Source organism: Oncorhynchus clarkii, chromosome 30, assembly GCF_045791955.1.
Source record: "Oncorhynchus clarkii lewisi isolate Uvic-CL-2024 chromosome 30, UVic_Ocla_1.0, whole genome shotgun sequence".
NCBI lineage: Eukaryota > Metazoa > Chordata > Actinopteri > Salmoniformes > Salmonidae > Oncorhynchus > Oncorhynchus clarkii.
The window spans coordinates 30,049,321-30,063,742 of NC_092176.1; the positions used below are offsets into that span (position 1 = coordinate 30,049,321).

At 44.9% G+C, this 14,422-nt stretch overlaps 1 protein-coding gene across 1 annotated transcript in view; it reads left to right on the plus strand.

Moving 5' to 3' along the window:
* LOC139389486 (protein patched homolog 1-like) overlaps positions 1-14,422 on the plus strand; it is a 139,346-nt gene that overhangs the window by 48,569 nt on the left and 76,355 nt on the right. The window contains exons 8-10 of the mRNA XM_071136317.1: positions 6,857-7,004; positions 11,691-11,822; positions 12,055-12,210. Of these exons, the coding sequence (XP_070992418.1) occupies positions 6,857-7,004; positions 11,691-11,822; positions 12,055-12,210 (436 nt within the window). The remainder of the gene's footprint in view (positions 1-6,856; positions 7,005-11,690; positions 11,823-12,054; positions 12,211-14,422) is intronic.

Here is a 14,422-nt window from a genome sequence, read left to right on the forward strand (position 1 = left end):
GGGTGTCTCCCCCTTTGAAGAGGGGGATGACTGCTGCAGCTTTCCAATCCTTGGGGATCTCATAAGATATGAAAGAGAGGTTGAACAGGCTGGTAATAGGGGTTGCGACAATGGCGGCGGATAGTTTCAGAAATAGAGGGTCCAGATTGTCAAGCCCAGCTGATTTGTATGGGTCCAGGTTTTGCAGCTCTTTCAGAACATCTTCTATCTTGATTTTGGTAAAGGAGAACCTGGAGAGGCTTGGGCGAGTAGTTGCGGGGGGGGCGGAGCTGTTGGCCGAGGTTGGAGTAGCCAGGAGGAAGGCATGACCAGCCGTTGAGAAATGCTTGTTGAAGTTTTCGATAATCATGGATTTATCGGTGGTGACCGTGTTACCTAGCCTAGGTGCAGTGGGCAGCTGGGAGGAGGTGCTCTTGTTCTCCATGGACTTCACAGTGTCCCAGAACTTTTTGGAGTTACAGGATGCAAGTTTCTGCCTGAAGAAGCTGGCCTTTGCTTTCCTGACTGACTGCGTGTATTGGTTCCTGACTTCCCTGAACAGTTGCATATCGCGGGGACTATTCGATGCTATTGCAGTCCGCCACAGGATGTTTTTGTGCTGGTCGAGGGCAGTCAGGTCTGGAGTGAACCAAGGGCTATATCTGTTCTTAGTTCTGCATTTTTTGAACGGAGCATGCTTATCTAACATGGTGAAGAAGTTACTTTTAAAGAATGACCAGGCATCCTCAACTGACGGGATGAGGTCAATATCCTTCCAGGATACCTGGGCCAGGTCGATTAGAAAGGCCTTCTCACAGAAGTGTTTTAGGGAGCGTTTGACCAGTGATGAGGGGTGGTCGTTTGACTGCGGATCCGTAGCGAATACAGGCAATGAGGCAGTGTTCGCTGAGATCCTGGTTGAAGACAGCAGAGGTGTATTTGGAGGGCCAGTTGGTCAGGATGACGTGTATGATGGTGCCCTTGTTTACAGATTTAGGGTTGTACCTGGTGGGTTCCTTGATGATTTGTGTGAGATTGAGGGCATCTACCTTAGATTGTAGGACTGTTAAGCATATCCCAGTTTAGGTCACCTAACAGAACAAACTCTGAAGCTAGATGGGGGGCGATCAATTCACAAATGGTGTCCAGGGCACAGCTGGGAGCTGAGGGGGTCGGTAGCAGGCGGCAGCAGTGAGAGACTTATTTCTGGAGAGAGTCATTTTTAAAATTAGTAGTTCGAACTGTTTGGGTATGGACCTGGAAAGTATGACATAACTTTGCAGGCTATCTCTGCAGTAGACTGCAACTCCTCCCCCTTTGGCAGTTTTACCTTGACGGAAAATGTTATAGTTGGGTATGGAAATCTCCGAATTTTTGGTGGCCTTCCTGAGCCAGGATTCAGACACGGCAAGGACATCAGGGTTAGCAGAGTATGCTAAAGCAGTGAGTAAAACAACTTAGGGAGGAGACTTCTGATGTTGACATGCATGAAACCAAGGCTTTTTCGATCACAGAGGTCAACAAATGAGGGTGCCTGGGGACATGCAGGGCCTGTGTTTACCTCCACATCACCCGCGGAACAGAGAAGGAGTAGTATGAGGGTGCGGCTAAAGGCTATCAAAACTGGTCGCCTAGAGCGTTGGGGACAAAGAATAAAAGGAGCAGATTTCTGGGCATGGTAGAATATATTCAGGGCATAATGCACAGGCAGGGGTATGGTGGGGTGCGGGTACAGCGGAGGTAAGCCCAGGCACTGGGTGATGATAAGAGAGGTTGTATCTCTGGACATGCTGGTAGTAATGGGTGAGGTCACCGCATGTGTGGGAGGTGGGACAAAGGAGGTATCAGGGGTATGAAGAGTGGAACTAGGGGCTCCATTGTAAACTAAAACAATGATAACTAACCTGAACAACAGTATACAAGGCATATTGACATTTGAGAGAGACATACAGCGAGGCATACAGTAATCACAGGTGTTGATTGGGAGAGCTAGCTAAAACAGTAGGTGAGACAACAACAGCTAATCAGCTAGCACAACAACAGCAGGTAAAATGGCGTTGACTAGGCAGAGAGGGTCGGATTAACTACACACAGAGCCTGAGTGCGGCTGGGGCCGACAGATAAAACATAAACAAACAGAATGGAGTATCGTGATTTATGGACAGTCCAGCAGGCATCAGCTATGTAGCCAAGTGATCACAGTGTCCAGGGGGCAGCGGTGGATGGGACAGAGAAGCTAGACTGGCGAGTATTATCCAGGCAAAAAAAAACTGGCTGGCTGTGCAGAAGGTAAAAGCCGCTAGCAGTGTCTAACAATTACTAAATAGCTTGTAGCTGGTTAGCTTCTGGAGGTTCTTGAATGTGATTCCGTATCACATTGGGTGAGGCAGGTTACCGGAAGGTATAATCGAATTAAAAATTGAAAAGAGATTGAAAGTGAATATGGGTCCAGTGAGTGGTTGGGCTGGCTGGGGACGCGGCGATTCAGACAGTTAGCAGGCCTGTGCTAACAAGCTAACAGTTAGTAGGCTGGGGCTAAACAAGCTAGCAGTTAGCAGACCGGGGCTAAACAAGCTAGCAGTTAGTAGACCGGGGCAGGCTAGCAGTTAGCAGGCCGAATTAGCAAGCAAGCAGATAGCAAGGGCTAGAAAGTTAGCCTTTGGGGGACGTCGCGATGGGGTTAAGTCTGATTATGCCTCTTCATGCGGTGACATCGATAGACCCAGCCCAGGGTCTCTGTAACATAATAATAATAATAATAATAATAATAATAATATTAATATCAGCCCAGGATCTCTGTAACATAATAATAAGAATATCTGCCCAGGGTCTCTGTAACATAATAATAAGAATATCTGCCCAGGGTCTCTGTAACATAATAATAATATCAGCCCAGGGTCTCTGTAACATAATAATAATATCAGCCCAGGATCTCTGTAACATAATAATAATAATAATAATATTAGCCCAGGGTCTCTGTAACATAATAATAATAATGTCAGTCCAGGGTCTCTGTAACATAATAATAATAATAATAATACTAATAATAATAATAATATCAGCCCAGGATCTCTGTAACATAATAATAATAATAATAATAATAATATCAGCCCAGGATCTCTGTAACATAATAATAATAATAATGTCAGTCCAGGGTCTCTGTAACATAATAATAATAAAATCATAATAATAATAATATCAGCCCAGGATCTCTGTAACATAATAATAATAATAATTATATCAGCCCAGTGACTATAACATAATAATAATTATATTAATAATATCAGCCCAGGGTCTCTGTAACGTAATAATAATTATTATTATATCAGCCCAGGGTCTCTGTAACATAATAATAATAATAATTATATCAGCCCAGGGTCTCTGTAACATAATAATAATAATTATTATATCAGCCCAGGGTCTCTGTAACATAATAATAATAATATTAGCCCAGGGTCTATAACATAATAATAATAATAAAAGACACTCCAGCAAACTGGTGATGTATAGATCTTAAACCAATGACATCCATCAGGGTTTGTATAGGAGCATATGTTTATTTATTTATTTTATCTTTATTTTACTAGGCAAGTCAGTTAAGAACAAATTCTTATTTTCAATGACAGCTTAGGAACATTGGGTTAAGTGCCTTGTTCAGGGGCAGAACTACAGATTTTTACCTTGTCTGCTTGGGGATTTGATCTTTCGGTTACTAGTCCAACACTCTAACCACTAGGCTACCTGCTGCCCCAGAGGGAGGCTACATGTCCCCCTCTGCCCTCACTGACTGCTACATTTTATCATGAAATGTTTCTGTGGACTGTGGAGTGCAGCGGTTCCCAAACTTTTTGGGCCCACAACCCTATTTTGATGTCTGAACTTCTCTCGAGTTTTTTTGTTGTAGTTAACAGCCAATGTTTACTTTTTTATTTGGGGCTATGACGGTCAACTGCAAATTAGTCTGACATAATGTATCTTATCTCACCACCACTAATGACATGGGTGTGCTGCATGTGGTGTCAGAGCATCTCATAGTCAGGGGGCGTGGTCAACAGTGTGCGTCTCATCTCTGATTTCAAATCCAACCTGGATCGAGAGCACTGACCCCAGCTTCACATAGATATTAACTGGCAATGGTACCATTCGTTTTAGGGTGCTTTCATGACAAATGGGAAAAATATGAGGTCAAATCATGACGTCAGTGATCTTCAGGTCTGAAAGTCGGAGCTCTAGAAAGAGGTCCGAGTTCCTGAGTTGGAATTCCGAGTTGGATGAATATTCAAAACGATTTCCCTCAGTCGGCGCTCGTTTTTTACCGAGTTTCCAGTTGTCTTGAACACGTTGAAGATGGAAGTCGGGAGACTTCCCAGTTCCCAGTTGTTTTGAACACTGCATTAATGGTCAGAGGGAGACGGCAGGGTATTTCCCTTTGAGTCAGGAACCAAAACTCCTACGTAGTGACCCGTGAATGCGTTGTCTGCAGCATTTGTTCACATGACAGCTCGATCAGCTGTTCGATTTCACTTACCGACATGTCAACAGTCAAATGGATTGGGAAGTAGGTCCCAAAGTGTTGGAGGTGAGCAGTCACTTTCTGATTCTTTTTTTCTGTTGGAAACATGCACAGCCGAGGAAACGGGGCATGGTTCACATTTGAAAGACTCTCTCTCCGATAATAATAATTTCCTCTGAATGGACTGATTCTGTCACACATCTGTAGAATGTTTTTGTATTTCCCCTGCATGCTTGTGTTCAGTTCGTTCAGTTTCCCAAATATGACAGTTACATAAGCAGTGAGACACATTTTCTTTTCATTACATAGAAAGTCAACCAAGTCGGTCATTTTACATCCGTTGTGAATGACAACAGTTCCTCTCTCAATGCAAAAAATCTTTCCAACACTCCCCCACAATAACCACCCAGCCTCGGTGTGAAAATGAACATCGTCATGCTCTGATCCCATATCGCCACATAGTTTTGTGTACAGGCGAGTGTGCAGTTGTTGCGATTTGATGTAGTTAACAATCAGTATATCTCCGAGTTCTGTGCTCAGCTCTTTTTCTGCCAATTGCTCTCGGTGTATCATACAATGTGTCCATATGGCAGAGGGAAACTCATTCATGAATAGAGTGCAGAGACCTGCCCAGCATCCCACCATAGATGGAGCCCCATCTGTGCAAAAGTCTGATATTCATTCCCATGGAATCTGTTTTTCGTCAATATGGCCACGCAGAATACTGAACACCCCTTGTGCCATTTCATGCTCAGGAATCGTGAGACAAAACAATATGTCCTCAAGAATAGCATCCCCCAACATGTATAGCAAACAAAAGTTAATGCATGGGCATCTCGGCATCTCACAGCTAACGTCCATTTGGAGAGCATAACCTGGGGAGTTTGAGTCGTTCAGTCAGAGTTTACTCTTGATTGCTAGCAATAGCATAAATTGCAGCCGATAATATCAAAGTCTCTGCAATAGTGTGTGGCTTCATAGCGTAGCAGGCCTAGCCATTCACCATGGGAATGATTCAAGTGCAACTGTCAAGAGTGGCCTTTTCCCATGATCTAATGGCGCTATAAAGTATGTGGACAACCCTTCAAATTAATGGATTTGATTATTTCAGCCACACCCGTTGCTGACAGGTGTATAAAATCGAGGACACAGCCATCCATACAATCTCCATAGACAAACATTGGCAGTAGAATGGCATTACTGGAGAGCTCAGTGACTTTCAACGTGTCAGCGTCATAGGATTCCACCTTTCCAACTAGTCAGTTCGTAACATTTCTGCCCTGTTGAAGCTGCCCCAGTTGACTGTAAGTGCTCTTATTGTGAAGTGGAAAAGTTTAGGGGCAACAACGGCTCAGCCGCGAAGTGATAGGCCACACAAGCTCACAGAATGGCACCGCCAAGTGCTGAAGCTCGTAGCGTGTATAAATCGTCCTTCCTCGGTTGCAACATTCACTACCGAGTTTCAAACTGCCTCTGGAAGCAACGTCAGCACAAGAACTGTTCGTCGGGAGCTTCATGGCACGGGTTTCCATGGCCGAGCAGCAGCACACATGCCTAAGATCACCATGCGCAATGCCAAGTATCGGCTGGAGTGGTGTAAAGTTTAACGCCATTGGACTTTGGAGCAGTGGAAATGCATTCTCTGGAGTGATGAATCACCTTTCACCATCTGCCAGTCGGAATGACGAATCTGAGATTTGGAAGATGCCAGGAGAACGCTACCTGCCCCAATGTATAGTGCACACTGTAAAGTTTGGTGGAGGAGGAATAATGGTCTGGGGCTGTTTTTCATGGTTCGGGGAAGGCCCCTTAGTTCCAGTGAAGGCAAATCTTACCGCCACAGCATACAATGACATTCTAGATGATTCTGTGCTTCCAACTTTGTGGCAACATTTTGGGGAAGGCCCTTTCCTATTTCAGCATTACAATGAACCTGTGCACAAAGTGAGTTTGTCGAGATCGGTATGGAAGAAGTTTACTGGCCTCAATCCCATTGAATACCTTTGGGATAAATTGGATCGCCGACTGTGAGCCAGGCCTAATCGCCCAACCTCACTAATGCTCTTGTGGCTGAATGGAAGCAAGTCCCCACATCAATGTTTCAACATCTAGTGGAAAGCCTTCCCAGATGAGTGGAGGCTGTTATAGCAGCAGAAGTGGGACCAAGTCCATATTAATGCCCATGATTTTGGAATTAAATGTTCAACGAATTAAATGTTTCCACATACTTTTGGCCATGTTGTGTTTATCTATATACACATTTAGGAAATTCTCCCTCGACCCCATTTTCATATCAGACGACCCCTAGTTTGGGAACTGCTGCTTCAGTTTATCTGACGTGTTTTCTCTGTCGTGTGTGTGTAGTGCCCAGGCGTTACAGACCATGTTCCAGCTGATGACCCCTAAGCAGATGTTTGAGCACCTGAAGGGCTATGAGGACGTGTCCCATATCAACTGGAACCAAGACAAGGCCGCAGCCATACTGGAGGCCTGGCAGAGGAAATACTCAGAGGTAATGCTGTATGTGTTTGTATGTGTGAGTGTACAGTGGAGTAAACTGTACTAGGAGCCATACAGAGTGTACTGTAAAAACATGCTGTGTATAGAGAGAGAGAGGGGCATTCCTATCTATGGCAGACGTAATGTGCACATTCCAGCCCTTATCCTCCCGTCCTCCTCCCCTTCCTCTCCCCCTCTGCCTTCCCTACCCCTCAGTCCAGTTGCTCCTGTGTGGGCCTAAGAGGGAGATGGGAGAGGACAGGAGGAAACACTCCCTCTGCCCTAGTTTGGAGGCAGCACTAGCAGCAACAGCTTATGATATAATGCACTATGGCTGTGATAGTTTCAAGAAGGCCCTAGCAATGCATTGAATATGCATCATGGTTTTCTCCATCCTGGTAGGGTGCACATTTTAGTTTCAGCCCAGCATTAACAGATGTGAAGTCTGGGCCCCCCAGTAAATCCCATGTCCCCTATCTGAAGCTGAAGTCTGGGCCCTCCAGTACAGCCCATGTCCCCTATCTGAAGCTGAAGTCTGGGCCCTCCAGTACAGCCCATGCCCCCTATCTGAAGCTGAAGTCTGGGCCCTCCAGTACAGCCCATGCCCCCCTATCTGAAGCTGAAGTCTGGGCCCTCCAGTACAGCCCATGCCCCCTATCTGAAGCTGAAGTCTGGGCCCCCCAGTAGGCCCCGTATCTGAACTTGCAACCTGGCTTACCCCATATGTAAGCCTGGTCCTCCAGTAGAGAGTGGTCCCAGTAGTGGTGTGTGGCGGTGGGTTAGAGTTGGGGGCTGTGCAGGGGAGAGCAGGACATCTGGAAAGCATCAGGCTGGCGCTGAATCTTTTGAGCACACACACGCACAATCTCTTTCCCAGCTGCAGATCCATTGGTGGCTCATGTGTGACATCAACTGGTCTTTGTTTTTTTTTTTATTATTATTATTATTTTTTTTAAAAATTTTACCCCTTTTTCTCCCCAATTTCATGGTATCCAATTGTTGTAGTAGCTACTATCTTGTCTCATCGCTACAACTCCCGTACGGGCTCGGGAGAGACGAAGGTTGAAAGTCATGCGTCCTCCGATACACAACCAACCAAGCCGCTGCTTCTTTAACACAGCGCACATCCAACCCGGAAGCCAGCCGCACCAATGCGCCGGAGGAAACACCGTGCACCTGGCCACCTTGGCTAGCGTACACTGCGCCCAGCCCGCCACAGGAGTCGCTGGTGCGCGATGAGACAAGGACACCCCTACCGACCAAGCCCTCCCTAACCCGGGCGACGCTAGGCCAATTGTGCGTCGCCCCACGGACCTCCCGGTCGCGGCCGGTTACGACAGAGCCTGGGCGCGAACCCAGGACTCTGATGGCACAGCTGGCGCTGCAGTACAGCGCCCTTAACCACTGCGCCACCCGGGAGGCCTGGTCTTTGTTTTTTAAGGTCTTAACCCCTACTCCATACGATATGACCCTGTGTGTGTGTGTGTGTGTGTGTGTGTGTGTGTGTGTGTGTGTGTGTGTGTGTGTGTGTGTGTGTGTGTGTGTGTCAGCCATTCATTTTGGGGGCCCAGTGTTCAGTGTGAGGGAACAGGTGTGATCATTTGTTTGAGAGAACTGTGCTTTTATCAATCTCTTCTAACCATCAGGGGCACAGACCACACATCTACTGTGTGTGGTGTGTCCGTGCATGCTTGCATGTGTGTGTGCGTATGTGTGAGTGTGCTTCTATGCTTGTGGGTTTGTCAATGAAATAGTGCTCTGGTAAACATCAGTGAAAGAGTCCAGAGAAGCATTGAGTTTTATAATGTGTGTATCTGTGTGTGTGTTTATCAAGGTCACAGCTGCAGTACTGTACTATCTTAGAGCCTCTCCTACTCACCCTGTAGAGTTGTTAGCTTTTACATCATTTACACCATCCAACCTGTTATTTAGCTGACTCTCTCTCTCTCTCTCTCTCTCTCTCTCTCTCTCTCTCTCTCTCTCTCTCTCTCTCTCTCTCTCTCTCTCTCCCCTCTCTCGCTCTCTCTCTCTCTCTATCTCTCTCTCCTCCTCTCGCCCCCTCTCTCTCTCTCTCTTTATCTCTCTCTTTCTCTCTTTATTCATTTATTTCTCTCCCTCTCTTTATCTCTCTCCCTCCTCTCCCTCCTCTCTCTCTCTATCTCTCTCTTTCTCTCTTTATTTCTCTCTCTCTCTCCCTCTCTCTCTCACCCCTCTCTTTATTTCTCTATCTTTATTGCTCTCACTCTCTTTATCTATATCTCTCTCTTTATTTCTCTCTCTCTCTCTCTCTCTCTCTCAATTCAATTCAATTCAAGGGGCTTTATTGGCATGGGAAACATATGTTAACATTGCCAACGCAAGTGAAATAGATAATATACAAAAGTGTAATAAACAATAAAAATTAACAGTAAACATTACACATACAGAAGTTTCAAAACAATAAAGACATTACAAATGTCATAATATATATATATATATATATATATATATACAGTGTTGTAACAATGTACAAATGGTTAAAGTACACAAGGGAAAATAAATAAGCATAAATATGGGTTGTATTTACAATGGTGTTTGTTCTTCACTGGTTGCCCTTTTCTTGTGGCAACAAGTCACAAATCTTGCTGCTGTGATGGCACACTGTGGTATTTCACCCAGTAGATATGGAAGTTTATCAAAATTGGGTTTGTTTTCCAATTCTTTGTGGGTCTGTGTAATCTGAGGGAAATATGTGTCTCTAATACTGTCATACATTGGGCAGGAGGTTAGGAAGTGCAGCTCAGTTTCCACCTCATTTTGTGGGCAGTGAGCACATAGCCTGTCTTCTCTTGAGAGCCATGTCTGTCTACGGCGGCCTTTCTCAATAGCAAGGCTATGCTCATTAAGTCTGTACATAGTCAAAGCTTTCCTTAAGTTTGGGTCAGTCACAGTGGTCAGGTATTCTGCCACTGTGTACTCTCTGTTTAGGGCAAAATAGCATTCTAGTTCGCTCTGTTTTTTTGTTAATTCTTTCCAATGTGTCAAGTAATTTTTTATTTTTTTTCATGATTTGGTTGGGTCTAATTGTGCTGCTGTCCTGGGGCTCTGTGGGGTGTGTTTGTGTTTGTGAACAGAGCCCGAGGACCAGCTTGCTTAGGGGACTCTTCTCCAGGTTCATCTCTCTGTAGGTGATGGCTTTGTTATGGAAGGTTTGGGAATCGCTTCCTTTTAGGTGGTTGTAGAATTTAACGGCTCTTTTCTGGATTTTGATAATTAGTGGGTATCGGCCTAATTCTGCTCTGCATGCATTATTTGGTGTTCTACGTTGCACACAGAGGATATTTTTGCAGAATTCTGCATGCAGAGTCTCAATTTGGTGTTTGTCCCATTTTGTGAAGTCTTGGTTGGTGAGCAGACCCCAGACCTCACAACCATAAAGGGCAATGGGCTCTTTGACTGATTCAAGTATTTTTAGCCATATCCTAATTGGTATGTTGAAATTGATGTTCCTTTTGATGGCATAGAATGCCCTTCTTGCCTTGTCTCTCAGATCGTTCACAGCTTTGTGGAAGTTTCCTGTGGCGCTGATGTTTAGGCCAAGGTATGTATAGTTTTTGTGTGCTCTAGGGCAACAGTGTCTAGATGGAATTTGTATTTGTGGTCCTGGTGAATGGACCTTTTTTTGGAACACCATTATTTTGGTCTTACTGAGATTTACTGTCAGGGCCCAGGTCTGACAGAATCTGTGCAGAAGATCTAGGTGCTGCTGTAGGCCCTCCTTGGTTGGTGACAGAAGCACCAGATCATCAGCAAACAGTAGACATTTGACTTCGGATTCTAGTAGGGTGAGGCCGGGTGCTGCAGACCTTTCTAGTGCCCGCCCCAATTCGTTGATATATATGTTGAAGAGGGTGGGGCTTAAGCTACATCCCTGACCCCACGACCCTGTGTGAAGAAATGTGTGTGTTTTTTTGGCAATTTTAAACGCACACTTGTGGTTTGTGTACATGGAATTTATAATGTCGTATGAGTTTCAGTATAGCCAATTGTAATTTGTTGTCTGTATATTTGATCATTTCATTAAGGATACCATCAACACCACAGGCCTTTTTGGGTTGGAGGGTTTTTATTTTGTCCTGTAACTCATTCAAGGTAATTGGAGAATCCAGTGGGTTCTGGTAGTCTTTAATAGTTGATTCTAAGATTTGTATTTGATCATGTATATGTTTTTGCTCTTTATTCTTTGTTATAGAGCCAAAAAGATTGGAGAAGTGGTTTACCCATACATCTTCATTTTGGATATATAATTCTTCGTGTTGTTGTTTGTTTAGTGTTTTTCAATTTTCCAAGAGGTGGTTAGAGTCTATGGATTATTCAATTACATTCTCTCTCTCTCTCTCTCTCTCTCTCTCTCTTTATTTTTTTTTTCTCTCTCTCTCTCTCTCTCTCCCCTCTCTCTCTCTCTCTCTCCCTCTCTCTCTCTCTTTATCTCTCTCTCTTTATTTATTTATCTCGCTCTCTCTCCCTCTATCTCTCTCTCTCCCTCTCTCTCTCTCTTTATCTCTCTCTCTTTATTTATTTCTCTCTCTCTCTCTCCCTCTATCTCTCTCTCTCTCTCTCTCTCTCTCTCTCTCTCTCTCTCTCTCTCTCTCTCTCTCTCCCCCTCTCTTCCCCTCCTCTCTCTCTCTCTCTCTCTCTCTCTCCCTCCCTCTCTCCCCAGGTGGTAAAGCAGAGTGTAGCAGCCAACTCGTCTCAGAAGGTGTTGACGTTTACCACCACCACTCTGGAAGACATCCTCAAGTCTTTCTCTGATGTCAGCATCATACGAATGGCCAGCGGCTACCTGCTCATGGTGAGACTGACAACACACACCTGGGGCTCAACACACTTAATCAACTATACCTCTGTGTGTGTGTGTGTGTGTGTGTGTGTGTGTGTGTGTGTGTGTGTGTGTGTGTGTGTGTGTGTGTGTGTGTGTGTGTGTGTGTGTGTGTGTGTGTGTGTGTGTGTGGCAAGTGTGTGTGTGCAAGTGTGTGTGTAAGCATGTGTGTGTGAGCATTAACATGCTCTCTCTCTCTGTGTAGTTGGCCTATGCCTGTCTGACCATGCTACGCTGGGACTGTGCTAAGTCTCAGGGAGCTGTTGGACTGGCTGGTGTCCTCTTGGTGGCACTGTCTGTGGCTGCAGGCCTGGGGCTCTGCTCTCTGCTGGGCATATCTTTCAACGCTGCCACCACACAGGTAGCACACACACACAGGCTAACGCACCCACACAACATACAACACATACAACACAAACACCCACAACACACACACACACAGGTGACATACACTACCTTTGGGGTCACTTAGAAATGTCCCTGTTTTTCACAAAAACATACATGAAATGAAATTGGAAATATAGTCAAGACGTTGACAAGGTTATAATGATTTTTAATTGAAATAATTATTGTGTCCTTAAAACTTTGCTTTTGTCAAAGAATCCTCCATTTGCAATATTTACAGCCTTGCAGACCTTTAGCATTCTAGTTGTCAATTTGTTGAGGTAATCTGAAGAGATTTCTCCCCATGCTTCCTGAAGCACCTCCCACAAGTTGGATTGGCTTGATGGTCACATACGGTCAAGCTGCTCCCACAACAACTCAATAGGGTTGAGATCCAGTGACTGTGCTGGCCACTCCATTATAGACAGAATACCAGCTGACTGCTCCTTCCCTAAATAGTTATTGCATAGTTTGGAGCTGTGCTCTGGGTCATTGTCCTGTTGTAGGAGGACATTGTCTCCAATTAAGCACTGTCCACAGGGTATGGCATGGTGTTGCAAAATTAGGTGATAGCCTTCCTTCTTCAAGATCCCTTTTAACATGTACAAATCTCCCACTCTACCAGCACCAAAGCACCCCAGACCATCACATTGCCTCCACCATGCTTGACAGATGGCCTCAAGCACTCCTCCAGCATCTTTAATTTTTTTCTGCGTCTCATGAATGTTCTTCTTTGTGATCCGAACACCTCAAACTTAGATTCGTCTGTCCATAACACTTTTTTCCAATCTTCCTCTGTCCAGTGTCTGTGTTCTTTTGCCCATCTTATTTGTTTATTTTTATTGGCCAGTTTGAGATATTGCTTTTTCTTTATAACTCTGCCTAGAAGACCAGCATCCTGGAGTCGCCCCTTCACTGTTGACGCTGAGACTGGTGTTTTGTGGGTACTATTTAATGAAGCTGCCAGTTGAGGACTTGTGAGGCGTCTATTTCTCAAACTAGACACTCTAATGTACTTTTCTTCTTGCTCAGTTGTACACCGGGGCCTCCCACTCCTCTTTCTATTCTGGTTAGAGCCAGTTTGTGCTGTTCTGTGAAGGGAGTAGTACAGTTGTGGCCAAAAGTTTTGAGAATAACACAAATATTGATTTTCACATAGTTTGCTGCTTCAGTGTCTTTAGATATTTTTGTCAGATGTTACTATGGAATACTGAAGTATAATTACAAGCATTTCATAAGTGTCAAAGGCCTTTATTGACAATTACATCAAGTTGATGCAAAGAGTCAATATTTGCAAAGTCAATATCCGCCCTGGCATGCTGTCAATTAACTTCTGGGCCACATCCTGACTGATGGCAGCCCATTCTTGCATAATCAATGCTTGGAGTTTGTCAGAATTTGTTGATTTTTGTTTGTCCACCCGCCTCTTGAGGATTGACCACAAGTTCTCAATGGGATTAAGGTCTGGGGAGTTTCCTGGCCATGGAACCAAAATATCGATGTTTTGTTCCCCAAGCCACTTAGTTATCACTTTTGCCTTATGGCAAGGTGCCGTCATGCTGGAAAAGACAATGTTCGTCACCAAACAGTTCCTGGATGGTTGGGAGAAGTTGCATTCGAGAGGATGTGTTGGTACCATTCTTTATTCATGGCTGTGTTCGTAGGCAAAATTGTGAGTGAGCCCACTCTCTTGGCTGAGAAGCAACCCCACATATGAATGGTCTCAGGATGCTTTACTGTTGGCATGACACAGGACTGATGGTAGCGCTCACCTTGTCTTCTCCGGACAAGCTTTTTCCGGATGTCCCAAACAATCGGAAAGGGGATTCATCAGAGAAAATGACTTTACCCCAGTCCTCAGCAGTCCAATCCCTGTATCTTTTGCAGAATATCAGTCTGTCCCTGATGTTTTTCCTGGAGAGAAGTGGCTTCTTTGCTGCCCTTCTTGACACCAGGCCATCCTCCAAAAGTCTTTGCCTCACTGTGCATGCAGATGCACTCACACCTGCCTGCTGCCATTCCTGAGCAAGTTCTGTACTGGTGGTGCCCCGATCCCGCAGCTGAATCAATTTTAGGAGATGGTCCTGGCTCTTGCTGGACTTTCTTGGGTGCCCTGAAGCCTTCTTCACAACAATTGAACCGCTCTCCTTGAAGTTATTAATGATACGATAAATGGTTGATTTAGGTGC